The 12,893-nt window shown below is 40.0% G+C and overlaps 1 protein-coding gene across 3 annotated transcripts in view; it reads left to right on the forward strand.

The window, feature by feature from the left end:
• The first annotated feature begins 38 nt into the window (after positions 1 to 38).
• LARP1 (La ribonucleoprotein 1, translational regulator) overlaps positions 39 to 12,893 on the forward strand; it is a 79,383-nt gene continuing 66,528 nt past the window's right edge. For 2 of the 3 annotated variants that reach the window (XM_088133880.1, XM_088133882.1), the window contains exon 1: positions 39 to 528. In XM_088133880.1, the coding sequence (XP_087990006.1) occupies positions 39 to 528 (490 nt within the window). Of the gene's footprint in view, positions 529 to 1,473; positions 1,821 to 12,893 lie in introns of those variants that run through there. The other variant, XM_088133884.1, reaches the window with a different exon arrangement.

Consider the following 12,893-nt stretch of genomic DNA (forward strand, 5'->3'; position numbering starts at 1 on the left):
TGGAGGCGGGCGAACGAGGCGGCTCTGCGGGGGTGCAGATGGCTACCCAGGTGGAGGCTCTACTGCCCGCCAACTCGCTCCTGCCCGCCGAGGAACACGGGCTGGTTATTAAGAAGCCTCAGGAGAAAGGCGAGCACCTCATGCACCAAGGAGAGAAGGCCAACGCCGATGAGGGCAAGGGGGGCGGCCCCGACAGCTGCAGCAAGGAAGAAGGCGGCGGCGGCGGCGGCAACGTGGGGGAGCATCTGCGCCGAAACGGGGCCCTCCTGAAGCCCCCCAGCATCAAGCAGCAGAAGGAGGACAGCAACCATCAGGAAAAGGAGAACCTGCTGCACCAAAGGAGCGGCGGCGTAGAGTCCAACCGGCTGCCCGGCGAAGCCAGCAGCAGCAGTAGTGGCGGCGAAGAGGGCGGCGAGCAGGGAGGAGTTGGGCGCAAGGAATTCATCGAGGCCCCTCCACCCAAGGTGAACCCTTGGACTAAAAACGCCCCTGTGGCGTTAGTCACTCTCAACGGACAGTCCCCTCCAGGTGGGTAGGTAGGATGAGACCTTTGGCGGCCGAGGTTGGCGGGGCGGGGGGTGGTGGTGGGGTGATAGGCTTATTCTGATACGGCGGAGCCAGTCATTCGAGGTGGGGAGTCCTCCCTCTGCAATATGGTGACATGCTCTCCCCCCCTTAATAGAACTCCACCCTGTCTTTGTCCATGTACACCCACCCGGTGCTACCTCACCCAGCACTCCGGGAGCCTCTTCGCAAAAATTGATTCGAAAGAAGGCAAATGGAGGTCGGTGAAAGCGTGCTACGGGGCTTTCAAAACCAAGCGTGAAATCTCTTTAGACCTTGGTCGCCACAAAACGCGCCCTATGAACTCTTCTTCCCCGCCCCCCGCAACCCTTTTCCCCGTCCGCATGTTTGATAGAAATCTGCTTTTTTCCTTTAAAGTGACGGCCGGTGTGTAGTGGATTCGTCTATATTCACTTCCTTCCCGTTCACAGGCGAACACTCGGCATTGCAATATATTTATCAGGTTGTAAATGTTTAATGAGCTTGAGCGAGAGACAGACCCCACGCCGCTTCCTTTCCTAAATAGGCCTAGTTAAATCGCGTGGTGCTGGGTGAAGTCTAAGAATATCTGGCGGTGAATGTAACCCCGTCTGAAGTAGACATGCCCAAGGTCTTCGGTCTCAGCTTGATTGGAGAAGGGAGGAGAGAAAAGGGGGGGGGAGAACCGGGGTGGTAAACCGGGGTGGTAAACCAGGGCTATCCTTCATCCTAGGTACCAAAGACTTTAAATGCATGCTTATTTTTTTAAAAAAGCCGTCGGCGCTTTGATTTGTTTGAATTGGGGGTGTGGTGGGGAGAGGCGACGAGCTACCGACAGCTGAGCCCCCTTGAAACATAGGAGGGCATCCAAAGCGCGTGTACAGGGAGGAGGGCAGACCGTGTGCTGACTTAAGCGAGGCCAAGGCGGCGGTGGGTCATGCGGCTCAACCGGGGCGGGGCACTGGGAAAAGTGGTGCATTTCGAAGGTTCCATGGCGTTGTTGCGGCGTTCTAGGCCCCAGCGCAAACGTGCCTCTGGCGACGGTTTGAGCGTTCCGTCGCCCAACGCCTCGCCGCCCAATGGCTGGGCGTGTGTGTGTGTCGCCCATTCGGAGCTTCCTCCCTTTCCCAGCATTCCACTGCAGTAAAGGCAACGTGGTTTTCTTTGGGTGCGAGCATGTGATTTTCCTGAACTAGCTACGGAGCCTTGCTTTTCGACTCTTTCCGGCTGTGTGCGTAGCCGGTCTGCTTTTCGCTTGGGCTCCGGAGAACGCTTCTGTAAGGCCCCTTCGGATAGTTGTCGTGACCTATAGCGATAGCGAAGCCTGCGATAAGGACGGAAAGCAGAAAAATAGGCCTCTCTGCCCCTGTATGGTTACTGTAAAGTATTGTCATTTATTTGTGAAAAGGGCACTTCCCCTTATTCCTAACTTGGTGTGCACTGATGGTGCAAGAAGGTCCTTAAAGTATGTGGGGCAAAGGTCCTCCAAATGTCCACGTGGGCTTATTCCTTTCTAGTTTATTGAGTGCAGATGGGCTTTTCTATTGTAGTGCTAGGCCTGCGCCCTGACATTTAGGCCTTCAATTTCATAGTTGAAATCTGACCTAACATTTATCCTGGGAGGAGACTGAAAGAGAGAGGACAGTCGTTGTTTCTTTTACTGAATTGACTTTGGGGCTGACAACTTTGTCTCCCTGGTGTGATGTAAATGTACAGTATAGCATTAACAAAATTAAAAACATTAATTTTGTGTAGTATTCAAAAGCTAGGTGATACATTTTCTTTGCAAACATATGGTTTGGAGTGAGATAAAAGATTGAATATAACCCTATAAGTTGGTAGCTTGTGAATTTGAAATTGGATCTCCATTTTTTTTAAGTAGAGAGAAAAGGACAATTTAGCAGAAAAGGAGGAACTTCGGAGGAAAAAAGTACTTTTATGAAATGTCAAGCCCTTGTAGTTTAAAAAGCTTATTAATATTGACTATTGTTTATTCATGGATGTGTGTATATGCAGTCTAATATGACGAATCATTCAGTTTCATTGATACATAGTTTGTGTACCATCTGGTTGGAAAAGTGGGGAGAAATAAATTTTATCACAAGCACAGTGTTATAATTGTGCTTTAAAATTATAGAATACAGTGTACTTAAGTGTTTCATCTGATGTAGTAAAACTGGAAGAAATCCGATAGTGCTGATTTTCTGTAATATAGTTAAGAACCAGAACCAGTATAAGGCAGAGTTTAATCTGTTAGAATAGAACAAGAGAACCCAGGTTCAGATCAGTCCTTAGCCATGGAAACTAGATCATTCACTCTTAGTTCCATGTACCTTATAGTGTTGCTTTTTGGAGGATAAAATAGAGATCTCCACATAAATCTTCGTAGCTTTTGGAGGAAAGGCAGAATATCAGTCTAACAAGCAAATAAAGTAGACTGCTCTATATATTATCCTGTTACAAGAACACAGAGGTGGGAGGTACTTGGCATGTTGAGTAACTTATGTAAATCTTTGCTTTAATTGGAAGTATTTATTTGTTTGACTTTTACCCCACCTTTATTTTTTCTTAACTTAAGTCAGCTTATCTGCCTAATGCTCCTACCTGTTTTCCCCACAACAACAATCCTGTGAGGTGAATGGGCCCAAAGAGAGTAACTGGCTCAAAGTCATCCAATTGACTTTCATGGCTAAGAGAGGACTAGAACTCATGGTCTCCTGTTTTTTTAGCTTGGCACCTTAGCTGCTACACCAGATATTTAAGTTCTTAGTGGCTATTTAGAAGGGTACGTGTTGCTGCTTATATAAACAATAAAGTGCAGTAGTATTGATAGACACTTTTCATCTTAAATAAGAATACTTGCTTCCTTTCTTTTTCCTATGCCAGGTTCTTTGGGATTCTAGCAGCAAAATCTGAAGAAATTTTGTTTCAAGATATTCTTTAGATTTGTGTAGGCTTCAAACTTTTAAACTCATAATGGGTGACTCATAATGGAAACCTGTTTTCTCATCACTGCTGTTGCCAGTTCATGCACCCATGGATAGTTATGGCAGCATACTTCCCATATACTTTTCCTTCCTTATCTCATACAGAATACTCCCAGTATGGATAATTTAACAATAAATGGAGAGAAAAGGTTGTATAGAAACATGGGTGTGCTCGTATGTTACCAGATTGGATTAAGCAATTGCAGATCACCAGATTGGATTAAGTGGATTGTTTTGAGATAGCTATACAGAACTATCTCTCTCTCTCTCTTTTTTTAAAGCTTACTATGTTATACTATTGATTGCTAAAGATGTATATGAGCAAATGTGATGGGGGCATTTATATTTGTGTGATACTCAATATCTGTCTATATGACATTGAAAAGAAAAGGTGCTCTTTAGGAATAAACTATAGATATGAGAGTTATGAGAAGGCATACAATATTGAAGTCTTGCTTTATATGAGAAACGTTTATCAAAGTGGTTTGTTGATAAATGGAGGCATTATGAGATTCAATCTGATATCAGAGCTAAATTAGATTGCTATTGTTGAGATTCAGTGTTCCAATATTTTCATTTTATTATTCTATTAGAAGTGATGTTCGAGATCATCTGGTTCATCCCCCTGTCCAGTCAGGATTCTGTTACTGCAGCATCTGACAGATGGCTGTCAAGCCTGTATTTAAACAGGGGCAGTGAAGGAGAGTTCACTATCTCCTGAGGCAGTATATTCTGTTGAAATTAAGAAACTAAAATCTGTTACAGTAGATGTTTATTCAATGTCTTTTGGAACTAAAGTCACCTAAGGGAAAAAATAAAAATTATCGTGAGGCCTATTCGATCATGTAGTCCTAAGACTTTCACGTACTGGATTAATAAAAACATGTATAAGAAGAATTTAATTTATCACTATATGTGACAGAAGTCACTGCAGTTATGCATAGGTTACAGCAGTCTCTCATCTAGGCTCTGCTTAACCAACAACATTGTTGCTTCATCTTCAAGCTATGCCCTGGTTCATATGCCATATACTAAGTCACGTTATGGTTCTTTGACTTGGGGTGTGAAAATTGTGTGGATTCAGCCATTGTGGTTTTCAGTTACCATAATGAAACCACTAAATTAAAGGAACTGTGGCTAAGTACAATGCACATGTACTCAGCCTATCTCCTAGTAAAAACATAACACCTAATCATCATTTGATGCTGTAGTAAAATGCTTTGTGTGCATGTTTCTTCTATTTTTTTCCCTTGTGCTTTATTCAGCACTATTTTCTCTTAAATTGAATGTCCTTTGTTAATACAAAACTAAAATAAATTTAGAAACTAGTGAATACTAGGAAAGAATGAGATGCCCATAAGCCAGTATGATGTAATAGTCAGAGTACAGGGTTAGAGCTGGGTTAGAAGCCAGATTAGGATCCCATTCAGTTAAGATGTTCACTGGCAGATGTTGCGTTAGTCTCTATCTTGGCCTAAAGTATGTTGCATGGCTGTTGTGAAAATAATGTTGGAGCTGGGGGGAAAACTATGTATGATATCTGGTGTAACTAGAGAAAAGGCTGGATATAAATATAATGAATAGATAGGTTTTTTTTTTTTTTACTTCCAAAATATTATTTCAGGCTCTGAAATAATTATTTGAATAATCAAATAGTCACAGTGCAGTCTCCAATCCTGTCTTACGCGCTTGAGTATCACAACAAATGTATAAAAAGGGCAGGGCTGCTGATGCTGCTTTTGTAGTTCTGCCACACAAACATATGCTGCCTCTACAAATGGCACTTTGGGGGCAGTTAAACCTGACTGACGTTACAGTTACAGATATTTGGCAATGAATTCTGTTGATTGAATAAATAAGTAGGATTAGGCTGTATAATTTACAGTGAAGAGACTGTATGTCAGAAAGACTATACTGAAAGAGAGGTGGATATTCCTGACAAACCTGCACTGGAATATCTGTTGCCTTACAATATTTGGGGGAAAATGTTAGATTTGAGAGCCCCCGTTCATAAGATAAATATGAAAAAAGTACAATTGATACAGGTTAATTGTGCCAATTGTTAAAATATCCTTAGTGCACTATTCTATAACATTGACTAGATTATGGAAATTCTGAAGTTAGGCCATATCCTGTCAAATTAAATCTTAAACATTCTTGTTTTTGCAAAAGAACTTTCTATGTAATTTAGTTCTACAAAAGGTGCTGTGCAATATTTTGGATTCTGTTCTTGAAAGAACCATTACTTCACCTGAAGATATACATGGCATTGGATGTATGAGTCTGTTATACTTGCTTAATCAGTTAGACATTAATTTTAAGATTATCTTATTGTTTTAGTACTGTTTTTCATCTCATATTTCAGGAAAAATATTCTAGTACAATTATCATTGAGAGAAACTAGGCCTTCTTTTAATGCTTATAAAGCTCCAGGTGCTGAATACTCTTTTTTTCCCTCAGTGGTTTTATAGGATAAAGTTCTCTTTCATAAGATGTGTGCAGTGTTTCAATTCTTGTCATTTGCTTGGACTTCTTCGCTATGATTCTGCAACAGAAAAATGAGAATTGTAGCTGCTTCAGTTCATAACTCATACTTCAGATATGAAAGAAAGGTGACAATAGCATAAGAGTTCCTTTACTGAATCCCTCATTGTGTTAGAGGGTTGCAAAATATTCCAAGATTGGAACAAAATAACGCTGAGGCATTTTGTTTCATGTTTAAATGATCCAACATCCTGCTGTAGTCCTTTAAGGGGGGGAAAAAACCCCTCCAAGCTATGAAGAGTATGATAGCCAATAAAACAACAGGTTGCCAGTGGTGGGAGTGAATTGAAGGAAAGAGATGGGATTGAGGAAGAGTTAGTTAACCATATACTGCTGCCTGCCTGGTATGTAAATGTATTGCTGTTTTTAAATTGTTTCATTTGAGGAAAGTTGAATTTATAGGTTGTAATGCATGAATTCTACTTTCCCCATTTGAAGCAATTCTTTAGGCAGGTTGCCAAATGAACAAGTGTATATTGTGCATATGTAATACATACAGTGTTTGCTCTACTTTTGAGTTTTCAGGTTACCACTGGAGGAATTGAGTTGCTTTATTTATTGAGTTTGGTAGAATTCAAATACCAAAAAATATGTGCTGTGCTTGTGCATTAGGAAGAAGCTTTAAAGTAGTAGCCAGAAAACTATTTTCACTGTTAGGTTGTTGTTTATGAGCTGTTTGTATCTGTTGTTGCTTCCTTGCTAGGCTTAGTTTTATTCACTGCTGTTTGTGCAGTGGGGATATTTAAAATGTTTAATTCCTTTTAAGAAGTCATCCTTTGGCTAGTTTTTCTGCAAGTTAGGTGATAGATACCATTCGGCATGTACTGCTAGTCCACCTACCTAGAACAGAAGATAGGAGAACAAGGTGGTTTCAAATTCCCATTGTTCTGAAGATGGAATACTGAAAACATTTTGAACTATGTTTTGCTGGAAGAGAACCCATTTGGAATGTTCTGATTGAGGATTTTGTTCCAAGTATGGAACAAATAATTTCCCCCCACTTTTTATCATGCTGCTTGTTAACTGTAGTTTCATCTTCTTTTAGTACAAAAAGAATGGTGCTTCTTAAAAAAAATTTTTTTTAATATTATTTTTGTATTCATCATTAAGTAAACAGTTTTTGGTTTATGGCAGATATGCTTCAGAGTTTGGGGTGGCTCACATTGGAGGATTCTTTATATGTTACTGTTTTTGCAAAGGCAAACTGATAATGCCTGTTATACATTTTTCTTCTTGTTTTATTGAATATAAGAGTACAGTGATACCTCTACTTACGAACGACCCTTCTTACGAAATTTTTGAGATACGATCAGCTCCGGCCCCAAAAATTTACCTCTACTTACGAATTCGCCTCGACTTATGAGCCATTTTCCGCCCGTGCCACGTGGTCCGCGGCCATTTTTCTGCCCGTGCCACGTGGTCCGCGGCCATTTTTTCCGCCCTGCTGCGTGGTCAGCGGCTGTTTTTCCGCCCCTGACGCGTGGTCCGCGGACCCCGGAATGGATTAACGGTAATTACATTGAACCTTATGGGAAAATTTACTTCGACTTACGACCAGCTCGACTTGCGATCAGAGTCACGGAACGGATTAAGTTCGTAAGTAGAGGCACCGTGTTTAAATTATTGGGCGACATTTAGTCTCCTGGAATATTTGAGAATGGTAGAAGCAATTTCAAGGTGATGCAATACAAAGTCCTTGGGAAAGCCCCATCAGGAAATGTGTAGTGAGGTGTGGGCATTCCTGCAATAAAATACCAGATGACTGTATTTTAAAGACTGACAAATCTTTATCTAAATGCTTCCCTAATTTCTCCTGAAATGTTCCTAAAACTATTCTACTTTAAGCTTAGTTTGTTTGTTTTAAATGGGTTGATTTTTTTTATGATACAATCAACAGAAATACAAGTAAGCTCAGAATTAAATGTCATTTCCCTTCCAATTTTCCCTTAACTTTCAGATTAATTTTAGATCTTTGCTTGCTCATGAAAAATTGAAGAATGTAATATTGAATGAAGACTGATTAACAGGATATTGTTTATTTGTTTTTTGCCATTTTTTCAAATTATACAGAATTTATCTCTTAACTCACATACCTTCTCCCATTTTTGTTGTGTTATTTTGTTTTTATGGTAAAGCTGGCTTGACATTTGTATGCCAAGCTTAATACTTAATATATACTATTAAAACTCTCCTGTCTGTAACCTTTGACTGGGTGAAAAAGTGTGTGGGAGAGCAACAGTTTCCCAAGAACGGTACCTCAAATGGGCTAACTTACAGAATGTAAGGACCCATGACTCCCATGGGATTGAAATTTGGGGAATTTGTGGCTGCTTCAGCACTGCACTGCAGCAGTCAGCCCAGGTCATGTGATTATCATGGGTGTATTCCTGACCTCTTTCCCACCTCCCTCTGTCCCCTGTGCCCAGTTGGCTGGCAGCAGGGCCTGATGGGTGAGTGGTGATTGGCTGCTTTGGAACCGAGGCAGAATTTGAAATCTCATAACGACAGTTGGCAGTGAGGGAAGGACAAGGGAGCGACTTGGATGCCTGTTGGTAGGGCTGGCTTGGGGGGTGCTGGTGGTCGATGGGCGAGCCCTCTTCCTCCTTTGAGTGAGGGGGCCTTTGGGGATGCATCAGAATGTGGAGTGGGGGTGCAGTTTTCCTCACAGACTGTGGCTCCCTTGATTCCACCTCCCTCCAGCAAAATAGCAGGCCAAGGAAGGGGAGGGGGAGGAGGCAGCTTCACCGGGCTATTCTGAGGGTTGTGAGGGGAAGGCAGACGGCACAAGCCTATATCATATATGGAAATGAAGGGAGGGAAGGAAGGAAGTAGGGGGAGGGAGGGAGGAAAAGGAAGGAAGGGGAGGGAAGAAAAAGGAAGGAAGAGAAAGGGAGGAAGAGGGAGAGAGTGAGGAAGGAAAGAAGAGGAAGGAAGAGGAAGGGAGGGAAGAAGGAAGGGAAGAAGGAGAGGGAGGGAGGGAAGAAGGAAGAAAGGAAGGGAGAGAGGAAGGAAGGAAGGAAGGAGGGGGAGGGAGGAAGGAAGACAGAAAGACTTCTCCCACCTCTCCAGTAGCAAAGTCAGTGGGGAAGCCAGTTGCAAGTTGCTCACGCTCCTACTTCTTTTTGCCCTTGATCATTCTGTTTCTCTGTTTAGGCAAGGAAATATCTCTGAAATGATGACCCAATGGGTCACTGGTTATCTAGTATGCATATAAAAGGGAGAAGAAGGTGATTGCAGTTGGTATACTGAGGTTGTGATTCTTATGAAAGGAAAGGCTTTATAGACACTTCATGCTTTGAGGAAGGATTTGAAAGACTGTACAGCTGTTCTGATAAGAGATTTTAGGAATTAACAGGAAACAATAGGTGATTGTAGAGAGCCAGAGATGTAAAGCTGCAAGTATAAACAATAAGGCATAAGAAGAGAATACTTTGTTGCGATACTGATCTTACTGTGACAAAATGAATTCATACACTCTGATTTTTATAAAATTATTTTTTAAAAAAGTATTGAGAAGTAGCTATTTTAAAACTTACTCTTATAAGGCCTCCTTTAGGCTAAGACTTTGGTCAGAATCCAGGCTCTTCTAATCCTTCAGTTTTCTTTAAACACTTTGGCCCATGTTCTTATAACAGAATTAATTTGCTAACTTACAATGTCTAGTATATCTAATATATTTAAATTGAGAAATAATAATAAATATCTATTATATTTAAAATGAACAGTGCTTTTGATTAGTTAATGCATGTCAAAGAAGCCGATACTTAGAATAAAAAAGGAAAATGATGTACTTGTGGTCTCCTTGTTGGCTTCCCATAGGCATCTGGTTGACTATGAGGGGAGCAGAACACTGGACTACATAAGCCTTAAGTATGATCCAGCATAATGTTTACAGTTGGGGAAACAGTAGTTGGGAAGACCAAATTAATTATTGTAGCTAATAATTCAGCTACTTAAACTAGTTTTCCTTGTCTGAGCAGAGACAATAGTTGATAGAAACTAGGATCTGAAGCTCGCTGTTGAATGAATCAGCCTGATCTTATGAATTGCTGGAAATAATGTCTGTTTCTGTAGAAGAATATAGGAGGACACTTCTTATCAAGGAAGAAGGAACTAAACTGCAACTGCTCTCAATTTTTTTTTGTTTATAATTTTCTCTATGTAATTTTATTTAAAGATGAAATGTAATTTTATTTAAAGATGAAATACATATTTTAGAATAATGAATTCAATAAGATCTTGTGCTCATATATCACTATCCTTTATTCTCCCAATATTTTCTAATAACTTGGCCATAGGAATATCTATCATATCTACAGTTTTGGAGTACTACAGTTTCTATACCCAAAGGGTAACATGGGAAAGAGAGAGAAGATTGCTTCAATCTGAGCAAAACTTCCAATATTTAAAATCAGAAGTCAATGAAGAGAATAAAGATGAAGTCTCAGGAGAATCAGAAAGTGGTTATAGTAGTGATAACTCTAAAAATGGAACAGAATAGATAACATTTATAGGCAAAATTTCTAGACTCCTTGTTTTTCCTGTTTTCCTCAGCTTTTTTTTTTTAAATATATGAAATATGTTTCCAAATCAAAATAAACTATACTGCACTGGGCACCACGCACACACCTCATATAGTTTCAGCAAATTTATGTGACTTCTCAGCTCAGGGCCTGAGGGAAGAACCAGATCTTCAGGGCCTTCTTAAAGAGTTATACGCTGTATTCTGACTATACAGTCATTTATTTTATTTTATTTTATTTTATTTTATTTTATTTTATTTTATTTTATTTTATTTTATTTTATTTATTTTAAACATTTATATAGCCGCCCAGAGTTCAGTATAAGATGGGCAGCTATATAAATGTTTCAAATAAAAATTTAAAACATTTTTGTAAATTTTAAAATTTTTGTAAATTGGGATTTACAAAATGATGTAAAACACTGTAACATTTGAAATATTAAAGGAGATCTTCAAAGAATGGGGCCAGAAATTACTAACCACAATATTAACAATATCAGTGACAATGTCTGGTTCTATGGATAGATTATGTTTAAAGGATGTTAATGAAAGAATGACATGTGAAGCAAATCTTGATTGATTCAGAAATAGTGGAATCAGAAATATTGGATTTAAAAAAAGTATGGATTATAAGACAGAGAAGGTATTTATAGTGGAAATGCAAGTGACAGGCCAAGAGAATGACCCGGATAAGCATTCTTTACTGGATATACAAAAGAAGCTGGCTGAAGTTTTAAAAATTAAAGGGGAAATGCAAATGATGAACCAAGAGAATGACCTGGAATGTTTTTTATTGGATTTTAAAAAGTGGCTTGTTAAAGCCTTGAAGAAGCCTATGTGATAGGACAAAGAAGAATTGAAGAGAGATCAAATCCTACAACTATATTTGAATGAACTAAATATTAAGATTTTCAGATGGAAAAGGAAGGAATCTAAAGTTGGTTTATTTGATCAAGGTTAAAATAAGACATTTTATGAAATTCTGGCAACCCTTTATGGACTTTTTGCTGACACCGGGATTGAAAAGCTGATGTCTTATGAATTTGCTTGAAGATAAGGATGGCTATAGGAAGAGATATCTGTTTGTAACCTTGAAGAGCTACCGAACTTGTTTATATTTGTGATGAAGATTGGAAGTAACTTCTTCATATATTTCTTTTCTTTATTTCACTCTTTCCCTTTTCTTTTTTCCCTTTTCTTTCTTTGCACTTTTTACTCTCCTTTTACTTTCCTATCTCTGAGTTTACTTTGCATTAGTTTTTATTGCTGTAATTAAAATCTTCAATTAAAAAAAAAGTTAAATCAAACCAAACTTGTGCAAATGAATCTTATACAGCAGGCAAATGATTTTGAATGGAGAGCTCTCTTTCTAGGAAGAAAGAATCCTGTAGCAGCCAGAGGAATTATTCTCCTGTATAACCATTGGCCTTTACGGAGGGAGAAATCTGTAGGTCTTGAGATATGTTGGATTTGTTTGATCCTGAGTATAATAAAGAAATAAATTACCAAATAGATATAATCAAGGATGCTCAGAGGATTTAACCAATGAAGGCTGGATGTAACAGCTAAAACTGTTACATTAATTTTGCAGACTATAAAAAAAGGTGTGCACCCCTCTTTGTGGTCATTTTAAATAAAATTGGAGAGGGGAGAATATGTACACATGCACACACACACACACACTGCATGGAACTGCCCTTGAAAAGTATCTGGAAGCTTCAGTTGGTTCAGAATATGGTGGCCTGTACAGTTTTGTGCAAGCCTACATTTGCATATGTGTCACCTCTCTCGCTGGTTTGCTTCTGGGTCCATTTCAAGATGCTGGTTGTCACCTTTAAAGCCCTACACGGCTTGGGGCCAGGTTATTTGAAGGACTGCCTTTTCCTAGTTTCATCTGCCCAACCCACCAGATTGGGGAGGCAGGGTATGTTACGGATCCCCCCTATTAAGGAAGTCCATCTAGTGGGACCAAGAAGAAGGGCCGCCTCTGTGGTGGCTCCCTCCCTGTGGAACATCATCCCTGCAGAGATCAGACTGGCCCTCACCTTGATGCTCTTCCACAAGGCCCTGAAGACATGGTTTTGCCAATGGGCCTGGGGATCCCAGGTTGACCCGAAGCCCATCAAATGGCTAGTGGAAAAGTATTATTGTCACCAGGGTGGTGGGGCGGGCTAGGTTTTGTATTTGGGATTTTTATTTTTGCAAGCTGCCTGGGATCACTCTGAGTGAGTTGGGCAGCCATATAAATTGCTTAAATAAATAAAATATGCAAGAAGAATCAGAGCTGACACTACAAA

This window comes from Python bivittatus, unplaced genomic scaffold (genome assembly GCF_059951505.1).
Source record: "Python bivittatus isolate LINGU-HERP-01145 unplaced genomic scaffold, Pbiv_v1 ctg000080_np1212, whole genome shotgun sequence".
NCBI lineage: Eukaryota > Metazoa > Chordata > Lepidosauria > Squamata > Pythonidae > Python > Python bivittatus.